This window comes from Crinia signifera, chromosome 4 (assembly GCF_055691185.1).
Source record: "Crinia signifera chromosome 4, ASM5569118v1, whole genome shotgun sequence".
NCBI lineage: Eukaryota > Metazoa > Chordata > Amphibia > Anura > Myobatrachidae > Crinia > Crinia signifera.
In genome coordinates, this window is record NC_139220.1 from 11,648,633 (window position 1) to 11,668,472 (window position 19,840).

Below are 19,840 nucleotides of genomic sequence, written 5' to 3' on the forward strand. Positions count from 1 at the left end.
GTGTCAGTAAGGACATAGCCAGAGGCAGAACTCTGGGAGGCAATGGAGTCATCTGCCGCCGGGCTCCTGCTCCCAAGGGGGCACCTCTCCTCCACCTGGAAGTTTAAATCAGTTAATTTAAAGGAAATTGCTTCTATTGCTGAGTTATAAAATATATATATGTGTTCTCTATCTATATTTCTGAACAGAAAAATATATTGTATATAAGGTTATATAGGGTTGTGTGTGGGGGAGGGGGGGCACCAATATATATCTTGCCTCCGGGCAATTGAAACGAACTTACGCCACTGGACATAGCTGCATGTGATAGGGGCAGTGACATGATGTGAGGAGGGGAATGGAGGCAGCAGGAAGCCACAGACTGAGAGTTATATAGTGGGAGGAGCAGGGTCCCCAGCAGCACAGAGTATATCAGGAGATGGGGGATGTGTCAGTGAGGACAGGGCTGCATGTGACAGGGGCAGTGACATGATGTGAGGAGGGGAATGGGGGCAGCAGGAAGTCACAGACTGAGAGTTATATAGTGAGAGGAGCAGGGTCCCCAGCAGCACAGAGTATATCAGGAGATGAGGGATGTGTCAGTGAGGACACGCTGCATGTGACAGGGGCAGTGACAGGATGTGAGGAGAGGAATGGGGGCAGCAGGAAGCCACAGACTGAGAGTTATATAGTGGGAGGAGCAGGGTCCCCAGCAGCACAGAGTATATCAGGAGATGAGGGATGTGTCAGTGAGGACAGGGCTGCATGTGACAGGGGCAGTGACATGATGTGAGGAGGGGAATGGGGGCAGCAGGAAGCCACAGACTGAGAGGGGGGTGGTGTGATCGTGGTCTGAGCAATGTAATATTCGCTCATAGGTCCAGATTTATAAATGATTGGAGAGAGACAAAGTACCAATCAATCCGCTCCTGATGTTACAGGCTGTGTTTGAAAAATGACAGGAGCTGATTGGTTGATATCAGGAGATGAGTGATGTGTCAGTGAGGACAGGGCTGCATGTGACAGGGGCAATGATGTGAGGAGGGGAATGGAAGCAGCAGGAAGCCACAGACTGAGGGTTATATAGGGGCAGTAGCAGGGTCCCCAGCAGCACAGAGTATATCAGAAGATCGGTACAATATCTATTTGTTCCTTAAGCATTTTTCATACTGAAGGAACTGGTAATAAACATGTGCAAAAAAATCAGCTATTGCAAATAAGTTTGTTACATGAATTATTTGATATATATGTAAATATTGAGGTGTGATCATACTGGGCAGGATATAGGGGATTTGGTCAGGTCCAAAAGGTCGATAGGTCCAGCAAAGACAGTGACGTGTCCGAGAGTACCGGCCCTTTTATTCATGGGGCTACGTGTAGATCATTTTTAAAAGCCGCAGTACCCTAGACAAGGTAATAAAATCCTCTTTAAGTGATTTCCGCTGCTGTAACTGGAGCATGTTCTTTGGCTCCTGGACATCTGTAGCATTGTTGACATCATTCCTTCTACCTGTATTGTTTGAACGCATTAGATGGCAATCATTAGCTCGCGCCGTAATTACAGAGAACTAATTACACTCAGAAAGCAGAGGCAAATTAGTGAAAGTTGTACTTCGAGGAAACACAAATCTTCCACGAAAGCAATTTGTATTGACGGGTTCGCTAAAGCTTCAAAAAGTGAAATATATCAAGGAAAGTCCTGCGGTGGGAGGAAGAGGCGGCTGCGTCGGGGTTGAGTTGTTGCCATTTAATACGAAGGCTGCAACAAAGACAAGTTAGAGGATAATCTGCCTATACGTGGGAAACTTACAAAATCTATTGGGTATGTTTAATGTCATCTGTTCAGTTGTAATTGTAGATTTTGGAAAATGCTGTTGAGGATTAATGATGCAGGAAATACTATTATTGCTGGACCTATATTGGTAACGTTGCTGTCCGGCCGGTGAAGTCTCAAAGCCATTGTGGCCGAAACCATCCTTTGCTTTGGTCTATTTGGTTATTTCAATTAATTTAATTCTAGTTCCCTGCACAAATACTACATAGCCCGCTCAGACGTGTTGGGTCAATGCAACATCTTCAGTTATTTGTACAGAATGTTCTTGTGGTGGTAAAATAATTAATATGTTCCATATTTCTCTCGGACTGACAGTTCTATTGTCCAAAAGTTTCTTCTGAGTTTTTCCTGATGTAGGTCATGTCCTTTTTTGCTTTTATTTTCTAGCAAATTTGTTTTCTTTTTTTTATGCTGAAAAGGCTCATTGTTGTCACCTTTCTCCCCTAGTTGGATGGCTCATTGTTGTCACCTTTCTCCCCTTGTTGGATGGGCCCATTGTTGTCACCTTTCTCCCCTTGTTGGATGGGCCCATTGTTGTCACCTTTCTCCCCTGGTTGGACGGGCTCAATGTTCTCACCTTTCTCCCCTGGTTGGATGGGCTCATTGTTCTCACCTTTCTTCCCTTGTTGGATGGGCCCATCTTTCTCCCCTTGTTGGATTGGCCCATTGTTCTCACCTTTCTGTCCTTGTTGGGTGGGCTCATTGTTCTCACCTGTCTCCCCTTGTTGGACGGCTCATTGTTCTCACCTTTCTTCCCTTGTTGGATGGGCTCATTGTTCTCACCTTTCTTCCCTTGTTGGATGGGCTCATTGTTCTCACCTTTCTTCCCTTGTTGGATGGGCTCATTGTTCTCACCTTTCTCCCCTTGTTGGATTGGGCTCATTGTTCTCACCTTTCTCCCCTTGTTGGATTGGGCTCATTGTTCTCACCTTTCTCCACTTGTTGGATGGGCTCATTGTTCTCACCTTTCTCCCCTTGTTGGATTGGGCTCATTGTTCTCACCTTTCTCCCCTTGTTGGATTGGGCTCATTGTTCTCCCCTTGTTGGATTGGGCTCATTGTTCTCACCTTTCTCCCCTTGTTGGATTGGGCTCATTGTTCTCACCTTTCTCCCCTTGTTGGACGGGCTCATTGTTGTCACCTTTCTTCCCTTGTTGGATGGGCACATTGTTCTCACCTTTCTACCCTTGTTGGATGGGCTCATTGTTCTCACCTTTCTACCCTTGTTGGATGGGCCCATTGTTCTCACCTGTCTCCCCTGGTTGGATGGGCTCATTGTTCTCTCCTTGTTGGATGGGCTCATTCTTCTCACCTTTCTCCCCTTGTTGGATGGGCTCATTGTTATCCCCTTGTTGGATGGGCCCATTGTTCTCACCTTTCTCCCCTGGTTGGATGGGCTCAATGTTCTCACCTATATCCCCTTGTTGGACGGGCTCATTGTTGTCACCTTTCTCCCCTTGTTGGATGGGCTCATTGTTCTCCCCTTTCTCCCCTTGTTGGATGGGCTCATTGTTCTCACCTTTCTACCCTTGTTGGATTGGGCTCATTGTTCTCACCTTTCTCCCCTTGTTGGATTGGGCTCATTGTTCTCACCTTTCTCCACTTGTTGGCTGGGCTCATTGTTCTCACCTTTTTCCCCTTGTTGGATGGGCTCAATGTTCTCACCTTTCTCCCCTTGTTGTATTGGGCTCATAGTTCTCACCTTTCTCCCCTTGTTGGATTGGGCTCATTGTTCTCACCTTTCTCCCCTTGTTGGATGGGCTCATTGTTCTCACCTTTCTCCCCTTGTTGGATTGGGCTCATTGTTCTCACCTTTCTCCCCTTGTTTCATTGGGCTCATTGTTCTCACCTTTCTCCCCTTGTTTCATTGGGCTCATTGTTCTCACCTTTCTCCCCTTGTTGGATGGGCTCAATGTTCTCCCCTTGTTGGATGGGCTCAATGTTCTCACCTTTCTCCCCTTGTTGGATGGGCTCAATGTTCTCACCTTTCTCCCCTTGTTGGATGGGCTCAATGTTCTCACCTTTCTCCCCTTGTTGGATGGGCTCATTGTTCTCACCTTTCTCCCCTTGTTGGATGGGCTCATTGTTCTCACCTTTCTACCCTTGTTGGATTGGGCTCATTGTTCTCACCTTTCTCCCCTTGTTGGATTGGGCTCATTGTTCTCACCTTTCTCCACTTGTTGGCTGGGCTCATTGTTCTCACCTTTTTCCCCTTGTTGGATGGGCTCAATGTTCTCACCTTTCTCCCCTTGTTGTATTGGGCTCATAGTTCTCACCTTTCTCCCCTTGTTGGATTGGGCTCATTGTTCTCACCTTTCTCCCCTTGTTGGATGGGCTCATTGTTCTCACCTTTCTCCCCTTGTTGGATTGGGCTCATTGTTCTCACCTTTCTCCCCTTGTTTCATTGGGCTCATTGTTCTCACCTTTCTCCCCTTGTTTCATTGGGCTCATTGTTCTCCCCTTGTTGGATGGGCTCAATGTTCTCACCTTTCTCCCCTTGTTGGATGGGCTCAATGTTCTCACCTTTCTCCCCTTGTTGGATTGGGCTCATTGTTCTCACCTTTCTCCCCTTGTTGGATGGGCTCAATGTTCTCACCTTTCTCCCTTTGTTGGATTGGGCTCATTGTTCTCACCTTTTTCACCTTGTTGGATGGGCTCAATGTTCTCACCTTTCTCCCCTTGTTGGATTGGGCTCATTGTTCTCACCTTTCTCCCCTTGTTGGATGGGCTCATTGTTCTCACCTTTCTCCCCTTGTTTCATTGGGCTCATTGTTCTCACCTTTCTCCCCTTGTTTCATTGGGCTCATTGTTCTCACCTTTCTCCCCTTGTTGGATGGGCTCAATGTTCTCCCCTTGTTGGATGGGCTCAATGTTCTCACCTTTCTCCCCTTGTTGGATGGGCTCAATGTTCTCACCTTTCTCCCCTTGTTGGATGGGCTCAATGTTCTCACCTTTCTCCCCTTGTTGGATGGGCTCAATGTTCTCACCTTTCTCCCCTTGTTGGATGGGCTCAATGTTCTCACCTTTCTCCCCTTGTTGGATGGGCTCAATGTTCTCACCTTTCTCCCCTTGTTTGATGGGGTCATTGATATGACATTTTCTCATTGTTCTCACCTTTCTCCCCTTGTTGGATGGGCTCAATGTTCTCCCCTTGTTGGATGGGCTCAATGTTCTCACCTTTCTCCCCTTGTTGGATGGGCTCAATGTTCTCACCTTTCTCCCCTTGTTGGATGGGCTCAATGTTCTCACCTTTCTCCCCTTGTTGGATGGGCTCAATGTTCTCACCTTTCTCCCCTTGTTGGATGGGCTCAATGTTCTCACCTTTCTCCCCTTGTTGGATGGGCTCAATGTTCTCACCTTTCTCCCCTTGTTGGATTGGGCTCATTGTTCTCACCTTTCTCCCCTTGTTGGATGGGCTCAATGTTCTCACCTTTCTCCCTTTGTTGGATTGGGCTCATTGTTCTCACCTTTCTCCCCTTGTTGGATGGGCTCATTGTTCTCACCTTTTTCACCTTGTTGGATAGGCTCAATGTTCTCACCTTTCTCACCTTGTTGGATAGGCTCAATGTTCTCACCTTTCTCCCCTTGTTGGATTGGGCTCATTGTTCTCACCTTTCTCCCCTTGTTGGATGGGCTCATTGTTCTCACCTTTCTCCCCTTGTTTCATTGGGCTCATTGTTCTCACCTTTCTCCCCTTGTTTCATTGGGCTCATTGTTCTCACCTTTCTCCCCTTGTTGGATGGGCTCAATGTTCTCCCCTTGTTGGATGGGCTCAATGTTCTCACCTTTCTCCCCTTGTTGGATGGGCTCAATGTTCTCACCTTTCTCCCCTTGTTGGATGGGCTCAATGTTCTCACCTTTCTCCCCTTGTTTGTTGGGTTCATTGATATGACATTTCTTTCATTGTTGGATTTTCTCATTGTTCTCACCTTTCTCCCCTTGTTGGATAGGCTAATTGATATGACGTTTCTTCCATTGTTTGATTTTCTCATTGTTCTCACCTTTCTCCCCTTGTTGGATAGGCTAATTGATATGACGTTTCTTCCATTGTTGGATTTTCTCATTGTTTGTATGACGCATGAATCTATGATTATATCACCTATTGGATTTTTTCTTCTTTTACAGTAAGGGATGGTCAATTACACCTCAAAGAAGGGATAAAGGGACAGTTAGTAGAGGCCTCCTCAGCCACATCCAAGGCTTACTGTGTTTACCGAAAAGAAATAGATCCAGACCTGGATCTTATGGGCCCTGGAGCCGACAATGGCGGATGCGATGAGAAAACAGCGGAGGAGGCTGTCGTGATGAGTCCTGTTATAGCAATCATGCAGCCAATCCTGAGGTTTCTCCAGCTGCTGTGCGAGAACCACAATCTCGGTCTGCAGGTACTTTCCATGCGTTCTCCAGCTCTTCTGATTTGTCATTATGGAATCTGAATTCATCTTAAAATCAAATGGTGAAACTTACTCCTGGCTGCCACTAATGACTATGGGTCAACCGAGATGGTTCATGTAAAGTTAATTGTCCAAATCAAAGCTCAACTTCATGGTCAACTGCCCTAGTCTCTGCCACTAAGGGCTGCTTGGGGGGGTCACATACAATGGATGTGGATCAAAGGGTTGAAAATGTTGAAAGACACAAGTCTGACATTGACAAAAGGTCAACATGGGTTTTTAATTTTTTTGTGTTCTTGTCGACAACTGTCAATATGCACCCCCAATTAGTGAAGCACGTACCCTACTGCTGTGCACGGACACTTTACCGTTCCCAATTGTAGCCCGCATGGAATAAGTCCCCAAAAAGAAAAAAAATTGTTAAAAACTCATATCAACCGTTTTTGGGATCAACCCTTTGAAACCTCGGCCTTTCGCCAAAGTTGGCTTAGTGCAAGTCAACCGTTTGTCAGTGTTGACCTACAACATGTTGAACTTTTGGTGTAAGACTGTTGACCTAGACACTGTTCACCTGAATCCCCGCACAACACCCAGCAGCCCAGTGATGCTCAGAGAACAGCAGTAGGTACTCTTTACCTAGCACGGCGCCCACGATCTCCATCGCGGCCAGTACATTAACGGCCGCGACGCGATGCCCGCGATCCCCACGATTTCCCATAGGGTTCAATGTTAAATTTAGTGCTGTCCGCGATTTTACATTCAATGCTTCAATGGCCGCGATTTGGCCATAGGAATCAATGTTAAATGGGCCACAGAGCCCAAATAGGCACAATTAACACTTAAATGTCCCCCCAAATTTGTAACGCCACCCCACGATCCACGCCAACCCGAAGCGTGGCGAGCGGCGGCGGTACGCGTCCTCCGACCTTTTCATACCCCCACTATCCACGTCGGCGTGGAGTTGAGAATAGAATAGTGTGGCGAGCGCAGCGAGCCACCGAGCCCGAAGCGTGGCGAGCGCACGCGGATACCTTCACAGGTAAACGTGGCCCTACGCGGGCTTCACAGGTATCCGCGTCCCCTCGCAGGGCTCGCTGCGCTCGCCACGCTTCGGGCTCGGTGGCTCGCTGCGCTCGCCACACTATTCTATTCTCAACTCCACGCCGACGTGGATAGTGGGGGTATGAAAAGGTCGGAGGACACGTACCGCCGCCCCTCGCGGGCTCGCTGCGCTCGCCACGCTTCGGGTTGGCGTGGATCGTGGGGTGGCGTTACAAATTTGGGGGGACATTTAAGTGTTAATTGTGCCTATTTGGGCTCTGTGGCCCATTTAACATTGATTCCTATGGCCAAATCGCGGCCATTGAAGCATTGAATGTAAACTCGCGGCCAGCACTAAATTTAACATTGAACCCTATGGGAAATCGTGGGGATCGCGGGCATCGCGTCGCGGCCGTTAATGTACTGGCCGCGATGCCCGCAATCCCCACGATGGGCGCCGTGATAGGTAAAGAGTACCCAGCAGTATTGCCAGGGATAAGGTCAGTGTGATGACCATCGAGGGTCGTCAGACTGACCTGGTTTGGGAAACAGAGACCATATGTGTTCCACACTCTCTGCTGATCAAGAAGGACGGTTCTAAATCATTTAGGGGATTGTTATAAAAGCAAGTTTCTCCAATATGTTGAATACCAACGGCTCTTATGTAGCAGAATATGGGTAGTTTCTATCATACAGATGTAGCCACTCTCTTATCGTTGCTGCGACAATCACCACCCTTGGCAACTGGCACAATCCTGTCGCCACGTTTGTGCGTCAAATTCACTCCCGGCAGTCACAGAAATGATTTGAGCGGTGATATCATAGCGTGGTGTTTCTGCGAATTTGGCGCCACAAACAAGCACTGGCGACCGGATCACCGCAACGATGAGTGCAACTACACCTGTAGCTCACTAATTACTTACTATTAATACTGTTATGTTACGGTTAAACAATGTTACGTTACGTCCCCATTAATGATAGCCAAATTTCCTTTTGCAGAACTTTTTGAGGACTCAGAACAACAAAAGCAACTACAATTTGGTGTGCGAGACCCTACAGTTCTTGGACTGTATTTGCGGCAGCACGACGGGAGGACTGGGCCTGCTGGGACTCTACATTAACGAGCGGAACGTGGCTTTAGTGAACCAAACGCTGGAGAGCTTAACGGAATACTGCCAAGGTCCCTGCCACGAAAATCAGGTCATTAGAACAAGCAAAGGGATCTGTAGTTTATTAATAACGCGTTTCGTAGACAGGAGTCGGCGGGATGTGCTTATCCTCTACCCTGAGCAGACGAAATGAAATAAAAAAATAAATATATTGGATTATTTTGTAAGTAGACATAGGTAACGTTACATTTGACAGCTGATGAGGTCCCCTGGGTGCTATAAACAAGTTAGGCGTAATTAAGCCGTAGCGATATGCAGCCGTGCTCCTCCATCCTTCACCCGCTGCAGTTACGGCTCACCCTAATTGCGCCAGATACGTTTTCAAAATAAAGTTTGCGAGTGATATTAGATCTGATCTGTGATGTGCAATTAAATATATTTCAGCCGAATGAAAAAGTCAAAATCCATATTTAACTTGTGCTAGTCTGTCAGTGGGTAACGTTGGCATCAGAGATGGGCTCTGTTCTCCAGTATGTTTTATTGCCAGGAGGTAAGAACAGGATCCGTCTGATTCACTGTTATCGGTGAGGCCTTAAGATCCCCCCGTGATAAGGCAGAGTTGCTGTATTAAGTTGTAGGCAGCGTTGGGGTTCATGTAACTTAATCTAGTCCCAATATAGGCAGATGCCACCGCTTGCTACTCTAGGTGTATCGTGTAGCAACTGCGCACATCTGGTCTTCAGATCAAGCCGCGTGCCCAAAGTCGTCTCAAATCGAAAACTGTGTTCGCTTCAAAAGCTCCTATTGTGCGGATCATCTAAAAAATGATTGGCTGAGATTTTAAGCCACAGAAAGAGTCATCAATGAAGTAGCCAATGATTATATAGAGTGGGAGGGAAATGCGTGTGAATGGAAGGCGTATGCTAGCGCTATATAAATAAATGTTAAGAAATATAGTTGGCACGGAAGCTGGCGGATGGGGCAGAAAAGAAAGATACGTGGAGACCGTTTATTAATTAAAGTTGTTTTGGTGTCACTTCATCTTTTACAATTCAGTAGAACCTAACGGCTCCGTTCTCTGTTTCTGCAGACGTGTATCGCCACTCACGAGTCCAATGGGATTGACATAATCATCGCCTTAATTCTCAACGACATCAACCCGCTGGGCAGATACCGCATGGATCTAGTGCTGCAATTAAAGGTGTTGTACACTGATTACAGCAATGTTACCCTGGCCGGCCCAGGACGGTCACACACGTCCTATCTCATTATTGGCAGCTTACAGCAATGTTACCCTGGCCAGCCCAGGACGGTCACACACATCCTATCTGTTTTATTGGTTCATTATTGGCAGCTTACAGTATTTTTTGCTTTAACTGTTTCAAACCCCGATATGGGCAGAATTCCCAGTATTACTGGTGCCGCCTGTCCTGTGTGTTTGCCTGGCAGAGGAGCTGGGTCTGGCCATAGTCCATAGGGTACCATTGCTCCAGTATGGGCACCCAGCGGGTTTGGTGCCCCGGAATCCAGTCACACTGTTCACAGTTGCTAGACGGTTGACATGTTGACAAGCACCATGTTTACACCCCCATATTGTCTATATTCTCAGAATGCAGATAGTTGGGCTCTGCTGGGAAGGTTAGGGTGAGGCTGCGGGAAGAGGAGGTTAGGTCGAGGCTGCGGGAAGAGGAGGTTAGGGTGAGGCTGCGGGAAGAGGAGGTTAGGGTGAGGCTGCGGGAGGAGGAGGTTAGGGTGAGGCTGCAGGGGGTGAGGTTAGGGTTAGGCTGTGGGATGGGGAGGTAAGGCTGTGGGATGGGGAGGTAAGGCTGTGGGATGGGGAGGTAAGGGTGAGGCTGTGTGGAGAGGAATGTTAGGGTTAGGCTGCAGGGAGGGGAAGGTTAGGGTTAGGCTGCGGGAGGAGGAGGAGGTTAGGGTGAGGCTGCAGGGGTGTGAGGTTAGGGTTAGGCTGCAGGGAGGGGAGGGGAAGGTTAGGGTTAGGCTACAGGAGGGGAAGGTTAGGGTTAGGCAGCAGGGAGGGGAAGGTTAGGGTTAGGCTGCGGGAGGAGGAGGTTAGGGTGAGGCTGCGGGAGGAGTTAGGGTGAGGCTGCAGGGGCGTGAGGTTAGGGTTAGGCTGTGGGAGAGGGAGGTTAGGGTGAGGCTGCAGGGAGGGGAAGGTTAGGATTAGGCTGTGGGATGGGGAGGTAAGGGTGAGGTTGTGTGGAGAGGAATGTTAGGGTTAGGCTGCGGGGAGAGGAAGGTTAGGGTTAGGCTGCAGGGAGGGGAGGTTAGGGTTAGGCTGCAGGAGGGGAGGTTAGGGTTAGGCTGCAGGAGGGGAGGTTAGGGTGATGCTGCAGGTGGGTGAGGTTGGGATTCGGCTGTAGGAGTAGGAGGTTAGGTTGAGGGTGAGTTTAGTGTTGGGCACTAGAGGGAAAGTTAGGGGTATGGGACCACTGCTCACCACTGCCAATGTGACATCCCTGGTAGGGACATTGGGTCACCCAGGTAGACATAATGAATGTTAACAAGATCTCTATCGAAACTGTGACCCTGTTATCATTCTAGTGTTGACCTGACTTACCAAATCCCAGCAACCGCCTACCCTTATCATTCTTCGCATGCTGATAGGATGAGCCGCCTGTGAACGACACCCCTCAGCGGCGTTGCGGCAGTCACCATGCAGACTGTAGCGCCACTGTGAGAGATGGCACACCAGCCTCTGGTCCTGCCATGTGGCCAGAGTAGCCAATCGTAAAAGCTATAGCCTGGTCCTGGTTCCCGAGTCTTCGGTAATCGATAATCTCCCGTAGTCATCCGGCCAATGTCCCCAGATTCCGTTTGTATTGAGAGGGGTCATTGATAATTTGGTAGACAGGAGCTGCCCCCCTTCCCATCACTTACTGACCTGTGTAAGGCACCGGGTGCAGGGATCTCACCGGAAAATCTCTTTATCTTACCTCTTGTCCAGAACAATGCCTCCAAACTGCTGCTGGCCATCATGGAGAGCCGACACGACAGTGAGAACGCAGAGAGGATCCTGTATAACATGAGACCTGGAGAACTGGTAATGAGCGGTGCGGTCACGTTCCCCATACACAGTACTGCCGCTATCCCCGTAACCGGTCACTATATTCCTCTGTGCCTACAGGTAGATGTGATAAAGACGGCCTATAGCCAGGGAATGGACGACGAGCATGGATCGGACGATCAGGTGTCCCCGAGGGCCGTGGGCCATAACATCTACATACTGGCGCACCAGGTATGAGGCATCAGTTCACTGTAGGGTTAAGTTTGGATTTTAGAGAAATACCAGGACGTATACCAGGTTAAAGCTCTTGCTTCGTCGATTTGCAGAATTATATTGCCGCTGTAATTGGTTGCTTCATTTCAGAGTTATGTGGCAAAACATCCGCCAGCCAATCACAATGCATCACCATTGTGCTCTGGTAAATGTGACCTTTGGTGAACTCTCCCAGTGCACCTGCCGGGAGGGCCGGAACATGTGACCTGTTGGGTGGGCTGGAAACCGTCACAGTTATTTGAAGCCACCCACTAAGCTGTTTTTTTTGGGCACCTAAGGGGGTGAAAAGGGGTGACCAGTTCCGCCCATCAAACATTGCCCCGTTAAAACCGGGCATAACGGCTGGTTATACGTAATAGTTTTGAATGTTAGCTGCAGCAATCCAAGTGGATGGGTGTTGCGCTAATGTTTGGCAGTGCGGCGGGCAGCAGTTCTGTTTTTCCATAAAATGTTGGTTTCTAGTGGTCGCTGGATATTTTTGTTTACCACCAGTGGGCAAAAAAAGATGTCAGCCCCCATAAGTCAGGGGACACATTTCCTGACAGGAAAGCACGGTAATAATAACCCATCCTGAAACAGAACAGTGAAAGTAACACATGAAAACAGGCGTTTGTGTAGCGGATGTCACCCAGCGTGCACGTGTTACATGCATGTGTGCCATGGTTTGGCACCGCGCTCGCTTCCTCCCGTGTGGTGTCTGTGCTCGGTTCCCCTTTTCCAGGTGGAACTTGCTGCCTACCGCTGCTATTTTAGAATGAAGGCTCCGGTTTCAGGTCCCCTGTAATCTATTTCCACCCGTGGTGCAGACGGTATTTTTGGTGCAGTCAGGCTCACAAGTTACATTTTCAGTCCCATCTAGGAGGAGGGGCGAGAGGGCATTCTGCAACTGCATCCTGCCATGCCCCACCTGCCGTTCGCTTTACCAGAAGTGGACTGAGGTTCTTGTAAATGGCTGACCCGGTGGGTGCAGAAACACATAAATATGCCACAGGGGTCGCGCCTGGTGATTCATCAGTCCCCGGTAACACAGAGCTGGGTGTGCAGCCCTCTCCCTTACTCCTTACATATATTACGGAGCCGGCTGGTGGATTGCCTCCGTACTGTGATATTATGTGATGCAAGTGAGCGTAGCTTAATATGAGAAAATGCTAAATTCCCCTCAGTCAGCCGATGTTGCTTGTATGGTCATTTTAGTATTTTGTGGAGTTTGCTACTGTAAGATGCGCTGCAAGGTGCCCAGGTGCTGCAAGGTGCCCAGGTGCTGCAAGGTGCCCAGGTGCTGCAAGGTGCCCAGGTGCATTTATTCTGATTTACAGCATATAATCTACGGTTGTAATAACAGCCAGCATAAGATGGAGAATCTAGCACGGTGCTGATCCTTTGTGCAGTCCTGTCAGGGGACTCTTATTGCATTAATCACTGTGTATTATAACTACCAACACCACGCAAAGTTTTAGGCCAGGCGGTACTATCATTAAAATAGGGGTGTTGTCTACAGGGGCATAGAATTCTTTGTGGAAAAAACACCATGGTAATTCAACCTTATTATTTTTAAATGGGTGCACTTGTCGTAGGAAGCCATCACCCTCTAAGAAAGCACATTACCGGGCACACGACGGCAGAGATTTAGCTGCTGGCGGAGGTGTCCGCTCCTGGTGTTTAGCTGCTGGCGGAGATGTCCGCTTCTGGGGTTTAGCTGCTGGCGGAGATGTCCGCTTCTGGGGTTTAGCTGCTGGCGGAGTTGTCCACTTCTGGTGTTTAGCTGCTGGCGGAGTAGTCCGCTTCTGGTGTGTAGCTGCTGGCGGAGGTGTCCGCTTCTGGGGTTTAGCTGCTGGCGGAGGTGTCCGCTTCTGGTGTTTAGCTGCTGGCGGGGGTGTCCGCTCCTGGTGTTTAGCTGCTGGCGGAGGTGTCCGCTTCTGGGGTTTAGCTGCTGGCGGAGGTGTCCGCTTCTGGGGTTTAGCTGCTGGCGGAGGTGTCCGCTCCTGGTGTTTAGCTGCTGGCGGAGTAGTCCGCTTCTGGTGTTTAGCTGCTGGCGGAGGTGTCCGCTTCTGGTGTTTAGCTGCTGGCGGAGTAGTCCGCTTCTGGTGTTTAGCTGCTGGCGGAGTAGTCCGCTTCTGGGGTTTAGCTGCTGGCGGAGGTGTCCGCTTCTGGTGTTTAGCTGCTGGCGGAGGTGTCCGCTTCTGGTGTGTAGCTGCTGGCGGAGGTGTCCGCTTCTGGGGTTTAGCTGCTGGCGGAGGTGTCCGCTTCTGGTGTTTAGCTGCTGGCGGGGGTGTCCGCTCCTGGTGTTTAGCTGCTGGCGGAGGTGTCCGCTTCTGGGGTTTAGCTGCTGGCGGAGGTGTCCGCTTCTGGGGTTTAGCTGCTGGCGGAGGTGTCCGCTCCTGGTGTTTAGCTGCTGGCGGAGTAGTCCGCTTCTGGTGTTTAGCTGCTGGCGGAGTAGTCCGCTTCTGGTGTTTAGCTGCTGGCGGAGGTGTCCGCTTCTGGTGTTTAGCTGCTGGCGGAGTAGTCCGCTTCTGGTGTTTAGCTGCTGGCGGAGTAGTCCGCTTCTGGGGTTTAGCTGCTGGCAGAGGTGTCCGCTTCTGGGGTTTAGCTGCTGGCGGAGGTGTCCGCTTCTGGAGTTTAGCTGCTGGCGGAGGTGTCCGCTTCTGGGGTTTAGCTGCTGGCGGAGGTGTCCGCTCCTGGTGTTTAGCTGCTGGCGGAGGTGTCCGCTTCTGGTGTTTAGCTGCTGGCGGAGGTGTCCGCTTCTGGTGTTTAGCTGCTGGCGGAGGTGTCCGCTGCTGGCGGAGGTGTCCGCTTCTGGTGTTTAGCTGCTGGCGGAGGTGTCCGCTTCTGGTGTTTAGGGCATATTCACCCACGAGGTCTAAGGAAACTCTGCGTAGCTTACGCCTCCAGTTTTTTTCAGTTGCAACAAATACCATGAACCCGTTATAGGATGATCATCTATGGCACAGGTTCTCAATGTCGGTCCTCAGGAACCCACACAGCTCATGTTTTGCAGGTTTCTTCACAGAATCAAGTGAAATAATTAGCTCCACCTGTGGATCTTTTAAAATGTCAGTCAGTAATGAGTGCACCTGTCGGGTGACGTGGAGAACCTGAACTGTGTGGGGTCCTGGGGAACGAGTTTGAGAACCACTGATCTATGACCACATCGTGGTGGTATATAAATAAATGATAATGTGTGGGTTTTTCCATTTGGAATGGCAGAGAGGGTACCGTGTTGGACCACTGGGCAGTAGCACCGGGCCCCTCTCTGCGTTATATTGTCACCCACAGAGAGGGTGCGTAATATCTCCCCTAGTCATAGCACCTGCCGGCTCTGTTGCTGTCAGCGTGTAGTGGAAGTTGCGATAGAACCCTGTGTCTCGCTCACTGGAGCAGACAGAGACTGGTACACTGTGACTCACAGTCTGGAGTGGGAATGACAGCACCTCATTAAGCTGCTGCAGGATCAGGCAGCGTGAGGCGTCTCGTGCTCAGAGACTGTAAGCTGTGCAGCTATGGTGCGTCACACCCCGATGGCCATCACTGCGCCCCTCCCCTGCTGGCCATCTCTGCACCCGTTCTGTCCTTCTAAATGGTTGAATTGCTTCATGCAGAGTTCTTATATTGACTTCATTCTTCGATTCTATCCCATAGAACACAGGTTCGTAAGCTCGGGCCTCAGGACCCACACGGTGCTTGTCTCCTCACAGAATCAAGTGAAATAATTAGTTCCACCTGTGGATCTTTTCAAATGTTCCAGTGAATAATGAATGCACCTGTGCACCTGCTGGGGTCCCGAGGACCGAGTTTGAGAACCACTGCCATAGAAGGAACCTGGTGGCATCCTGCAATGTTTACAGCACAGTCCTGCTGGGACGTCCTATCTCAGCCCAATCTGAGCTCTCTCATCGCCCTTCTCAGACAGAGCCCTCTCTCCCTTGTACACTACAATAGAACATAACTGAGACTGTAGTGCACATTGTGGCTTTCTGCTCACCTGTCGCAGAAGCTGATAACTGCAAATGTTTTCTGATATTTCCGTTATAAGCAGCACAACACGGGTAGGATATTTGCAGATCATGCCTGTAGATAAATGCAATTTTTAGAGTGACCTGTGCTCGCAATCTTCATTTTCTACAACCGCAGCGGAGCCTGCCCTCACATACGTTGTGTGATATTGCGGTTTAACTTATCGGATACAATTCCCTCACACGGAACTTTTCATCCTGATCAGTACTTTCCTGAAATGACCAGGCCCCATTTCCTGCCTGAGGTCATTCTGAGGGATGCTTCGTGCCTCTTACAGGGATGTTGTCAGGGAAGAGGAAACGCATAACGTGGGATCCCAATATTGTAAATCCTGATTGCCGGTCACTCATTGGGAATATTTTTTGTTTTTCTTTCAGCTGGCCCGACACTACAAAACATTACAGCAGATGTTGAAGCCTGGGAATGACCCAGAGGGGGGCGATGAAGCACTGACGTACTACAATAACCACACAGCACAAATTGAGGTAAAGGGTCTGTCCGCGCCGGTACTATATCTTACTCGGACTCTTTCACTTAGCGTTTGTGGGTCTACCTGAAAACTGGAATGTGTGGGGGAAAAGTGACTGTCGCAGTGATTTGCAGTCTTGTAGCACCTCAGCACACTCCACCTGTACACATTAGGCCTTGCTCATTTTATTCCGCAAAAGCCATTCGTGCCTCTGGTTTCGTTACAGATTGTCCGCTACGATCGCACAATGGAGCAGATAGTTTTTCCCGTACCGAATATCTGCGAGTTTCTCACCCGGGAATCAATGCGCCGGGTGTTTAACTCCACCGAGCGAGACGAGCAGGGCAGCAAAGTCAATGACTTCTTCCAGCAGACCGAAGACTTGTACAACGAAATGAAATGGCAGAAAAAGATCAGGCGTGAGTATATTTATATACCAAGTAAAAAAGGAGCCATATGGCCTATGAGATACAAAGCACACGGCCAGCCTTTCACCACCTCACAACAGAGTCGGCCATTTTGTGTTTGTCCATTTTTTCTCAAGGACCAAAGTGCCATTTGGTCCTTAGGGCTTGTCACCATTTCCTGTTGAATAAACAAAATGGCTGCCGCCTCTCTTTGTAGGCCCCAGTTACACTTTTCTCTGTCACAGTTCAAATCAAATGGAAATCAGTTTTCTCTATTTCTGGTCTTTTGGCTGCTTACCTGCGAATGTTGAATGACATCAAGGTACTTGTTTCCTAGCACGGCCACACCGATTAAGATCGGGGTGGTCGTGCTGAAAAAAATCGGTCGATCGCATCGCATGCGATTTGGTCGCATGCGATGCGATCGACCGATCCGACCGATTTTTGACCCGATTTTTTCATTAAATCCAATGTAAATTGGGTCCCTGGGACCCAATTTTACATTGGATTGAATGAAAAAAATTCCAAACCCCCCCAAATTGAAGCGCGTACACAGCGCCCCACGATAGACGGCAACCCGAAGCGTGGCGAGCGCAGCGAGCCCGCGAGGGGCGGCGGTACGCGTCCTCCGACCTTTTCATGCCCTACTATCCACTAGGGCGTGGAGTGAGAATAGAATAGTGTGGCGAGCGCAGCGAGCCACCGAGCCCGAAGCGTGGCGAGCGCAGCGAGCCCCGCGAGGGGACGCGGATACCTTCACAGGTAATCGCGTCCCTTCGCGGGCTTCACAGGTGTCGGCGTCGCCACGGACACCTGTGAAGCCCGCGAAGGGACGCGTTTACCTGTGAAGGTATCCGCGTCCCCTCGCGGGGCTCGCTGCGCTCGCCACGCTTCGGGCTCGGTGGCTCGCTGCGCTCGCCACACTATTCTATTCTCACTCCACGCCCTAGTGGATAGTAGGGCATGAAAAGGTCGGAGGACGCGTACCGCCGCCCCTCGCGGGCTCGCTGCGCTCGCCACGCTTCGGGTTGCCGTCTATCGTGGGGCGACGACGGGGACATTTTTAATGTGAAATGGGTCATATTGACCCATTTCACATTTTTTAACATTTTTACACCATTTCAATGTTAAATTTTTTTTTAACATTGAATCCTATGTAAAAATCGGGTGCATCGCGTCGCATCGCGTCGGGACCAATGTTAATGGTCCCGACCGACGCGATGCCCCCGATATTTTACAGTTCCCGACAAGATTTCAATGTTAAAATTTTTTTTAACATTGAAGTCAATGCAAATATCGGGGGCATCGCGTCGGTCGCGTCGGGACCAATGTTAATGGTCCCGACCGACGCGATGCCCCCGATTTTTGTTTCCTAGCCGGCAAAATGGACCTGATTTCAAAAGAAATCGGGTCCATCGGGCTAATCGTGTCCCTTAATTAAGGGACACGATTAGTTACGATTGTGGCCGTGCTAGGAAACAAGTACCGACATCAACATTAAAATATTTATTTCATAACATTCTGCGCGTAACCAGTGCCCTGTGACCCATCGTACCTGGGATTGATCAAAGCAAGTTCCTGACATGAAGGGGATAGCTTTAATAAATGTATTTTATTTTTAATTACTTTTTTTAAAGTTTCGGAAATTCTGATTTATTATTGAACAGGTGCTGGTTTGTATCGTCGTCTCCATATTTAATTATTTATACATCTAATGCCTCAGAATGAGGTTACAGCCCAGTCCTGAAGCGAAACTGGCCAACTAGTGTCTCCCTGTGTGTGCGCATAGCTTCAGGTTGTCAAAGCATGCTGGGTCTGGTAGTTCCACAGCAGTCGGGTAGATGAGGGTTGCTCACATCTGGAATAAAGTGACCGCTTTTCATATCGGACAAATGAAACGTATATTTTACTGGTAGGACCTGTCATAGGGGAGAGTCATCAAACCTTGTACAGCGTTTGGAGTGGAGAGAGATAGGGCCCGATGTATCCAGCTTCAAAAAGTGATAAAATGGAGAGTGATAAACAACCAGCCAATCAGCTTCTACCTGTTATCTTACAGACTGTGTTTGAAAAGTGACAGGTAGTTAGCTGATTGGCTGTTTTTTTATCACTCTCCGCTTTCTCACTTTTTGAAATCACACCCGCGGCATGAAATCACCACGCTGCAACATCGCCGCTCTGAGCCGCGGGAAAGAATTCAATGCGCGCACCTGGCAACGGGATCATGCCAATCGCCACAGAATCGCGTGGCGATAGGCGCTGCAACGATGAGAGCGCCATTTTTCAAACACAGCCTGTTAACAGACAGAAGCTGATTCAGTTGGTACTTTGACACCTCACTTTTATCTCTCTCTCACTCTCCAGGCTTTGATAAATCTCCTCCTGATGGCCAAAGTCCAATTTAAAGAAAAACCGTTCCTTAAATGTATTAATCAATCACGTTCGAACAAGTGATCTCTCAGCCGCACCAAACTGTCTGCATCACGTATATTGCAGATCAGATAAATAATTGATCCGCACAAAACGTCCGTAAGAGCCAATAGGTCTCGCTAGCTCCTCCCCCATTTCCCATCATGCAATTTCCGATTGATTTTATTGAATGTTAATTATTAAAGGGACTGGGAGAACACACTACAGATATCTCTCCGCTAACTATCCCAACGTTCTCCCTCCAGAGGGGCGAAAACACAGCTGAAAGCAGTTTCTCTAATTTATACTTGGTATTCTGTGTATACATCAAGGCTTTGTATCCACGGCTGGAACAAGACGCAGCCTGTGCTCAGTACACATTGTACCTTTTTAATATTTGATTAGTTAATCAGATCTCTTTGGCATTCTGTTCGCAAACGTGCCGCACTTCATCACCGCGTCTGCAATCCGCAGACGGCCGAGTGCTGTGAGGCCATCGAGAATCCCTCCCTGCAGCCCCGAGGAGCCGCGCTCTTAGTAATTAGCTGTCTTGGCACAGAAAAAAAATACTTTCCTTTCTTTTTGTTTTCACTTAGTAAATGTAAAAAGATTTTCAGACGAGCCGGGGCGTAGTGCGTTCGTATTTCAGATCCCCATAGATGGGAAAGTCTGTGTTTAATTTGTGTTTTGTAGTAATACCCGGGTTATACGCATAGCTCCCTCACCCCGAGTGTAGTAATACCCGGGTTATACGCATAGCCCCCTCACCCCGAGTGTAGTAATACCCGGGTTATACGCGTAGTCCCCTCACCCCGAGTGTAGTAATACCCGGGTTATACGCATAGCCCCCTCACCCCGAGTGTAGTAATACCCGGGTTATACGCATAGCC

The 19,840-nt window shown here is 49.2% G+C and overlaps 1 protein-coding gene across 3 annotated transcripts in view; it reads left to right on the forward strand.

The window, feature by feature from the left end:
- Positions 1-19,840, forward strand: part of ITPR2 (inositol 1,4,5-trisphosphate receptor type 2) — a 198,330-nt gene that overhangs the window by 139,335 nt on the left and 39,155 nt on the right. For all 3 annotated transcript variants that reach the window (XM_083181094.1, XM_083181096.1, XM_083181095.1), the window contains exons 41-47: positions 5,938-6,197; positions 8,247-8,447; positions 9,447-9,557; positions 11,322-11,417; positions 11,502-11,612; positions 16,043-16,150; positions 16,361-16,553. In XM_083181094.1, coding sequence (XP_083037220.1) covers positions 5,938-6,197; positions 8,247-8,447; positions 9,447-9,557; positions 11,322-11,417; positions 11,502-11,612; positions 16,043-16,150; positions 16,361-16,553 — 1,080 coding nt within the window. The remainder of the gene's footprint in view (positions 1-5,937; positions 6,198-8,246; positions 8,448-9,446; positions 9,558-11,321; positions 11,418-11,501; positions 11,613-16,042; positions 16,151-16,360; positions 16,554-19,840) is intronic.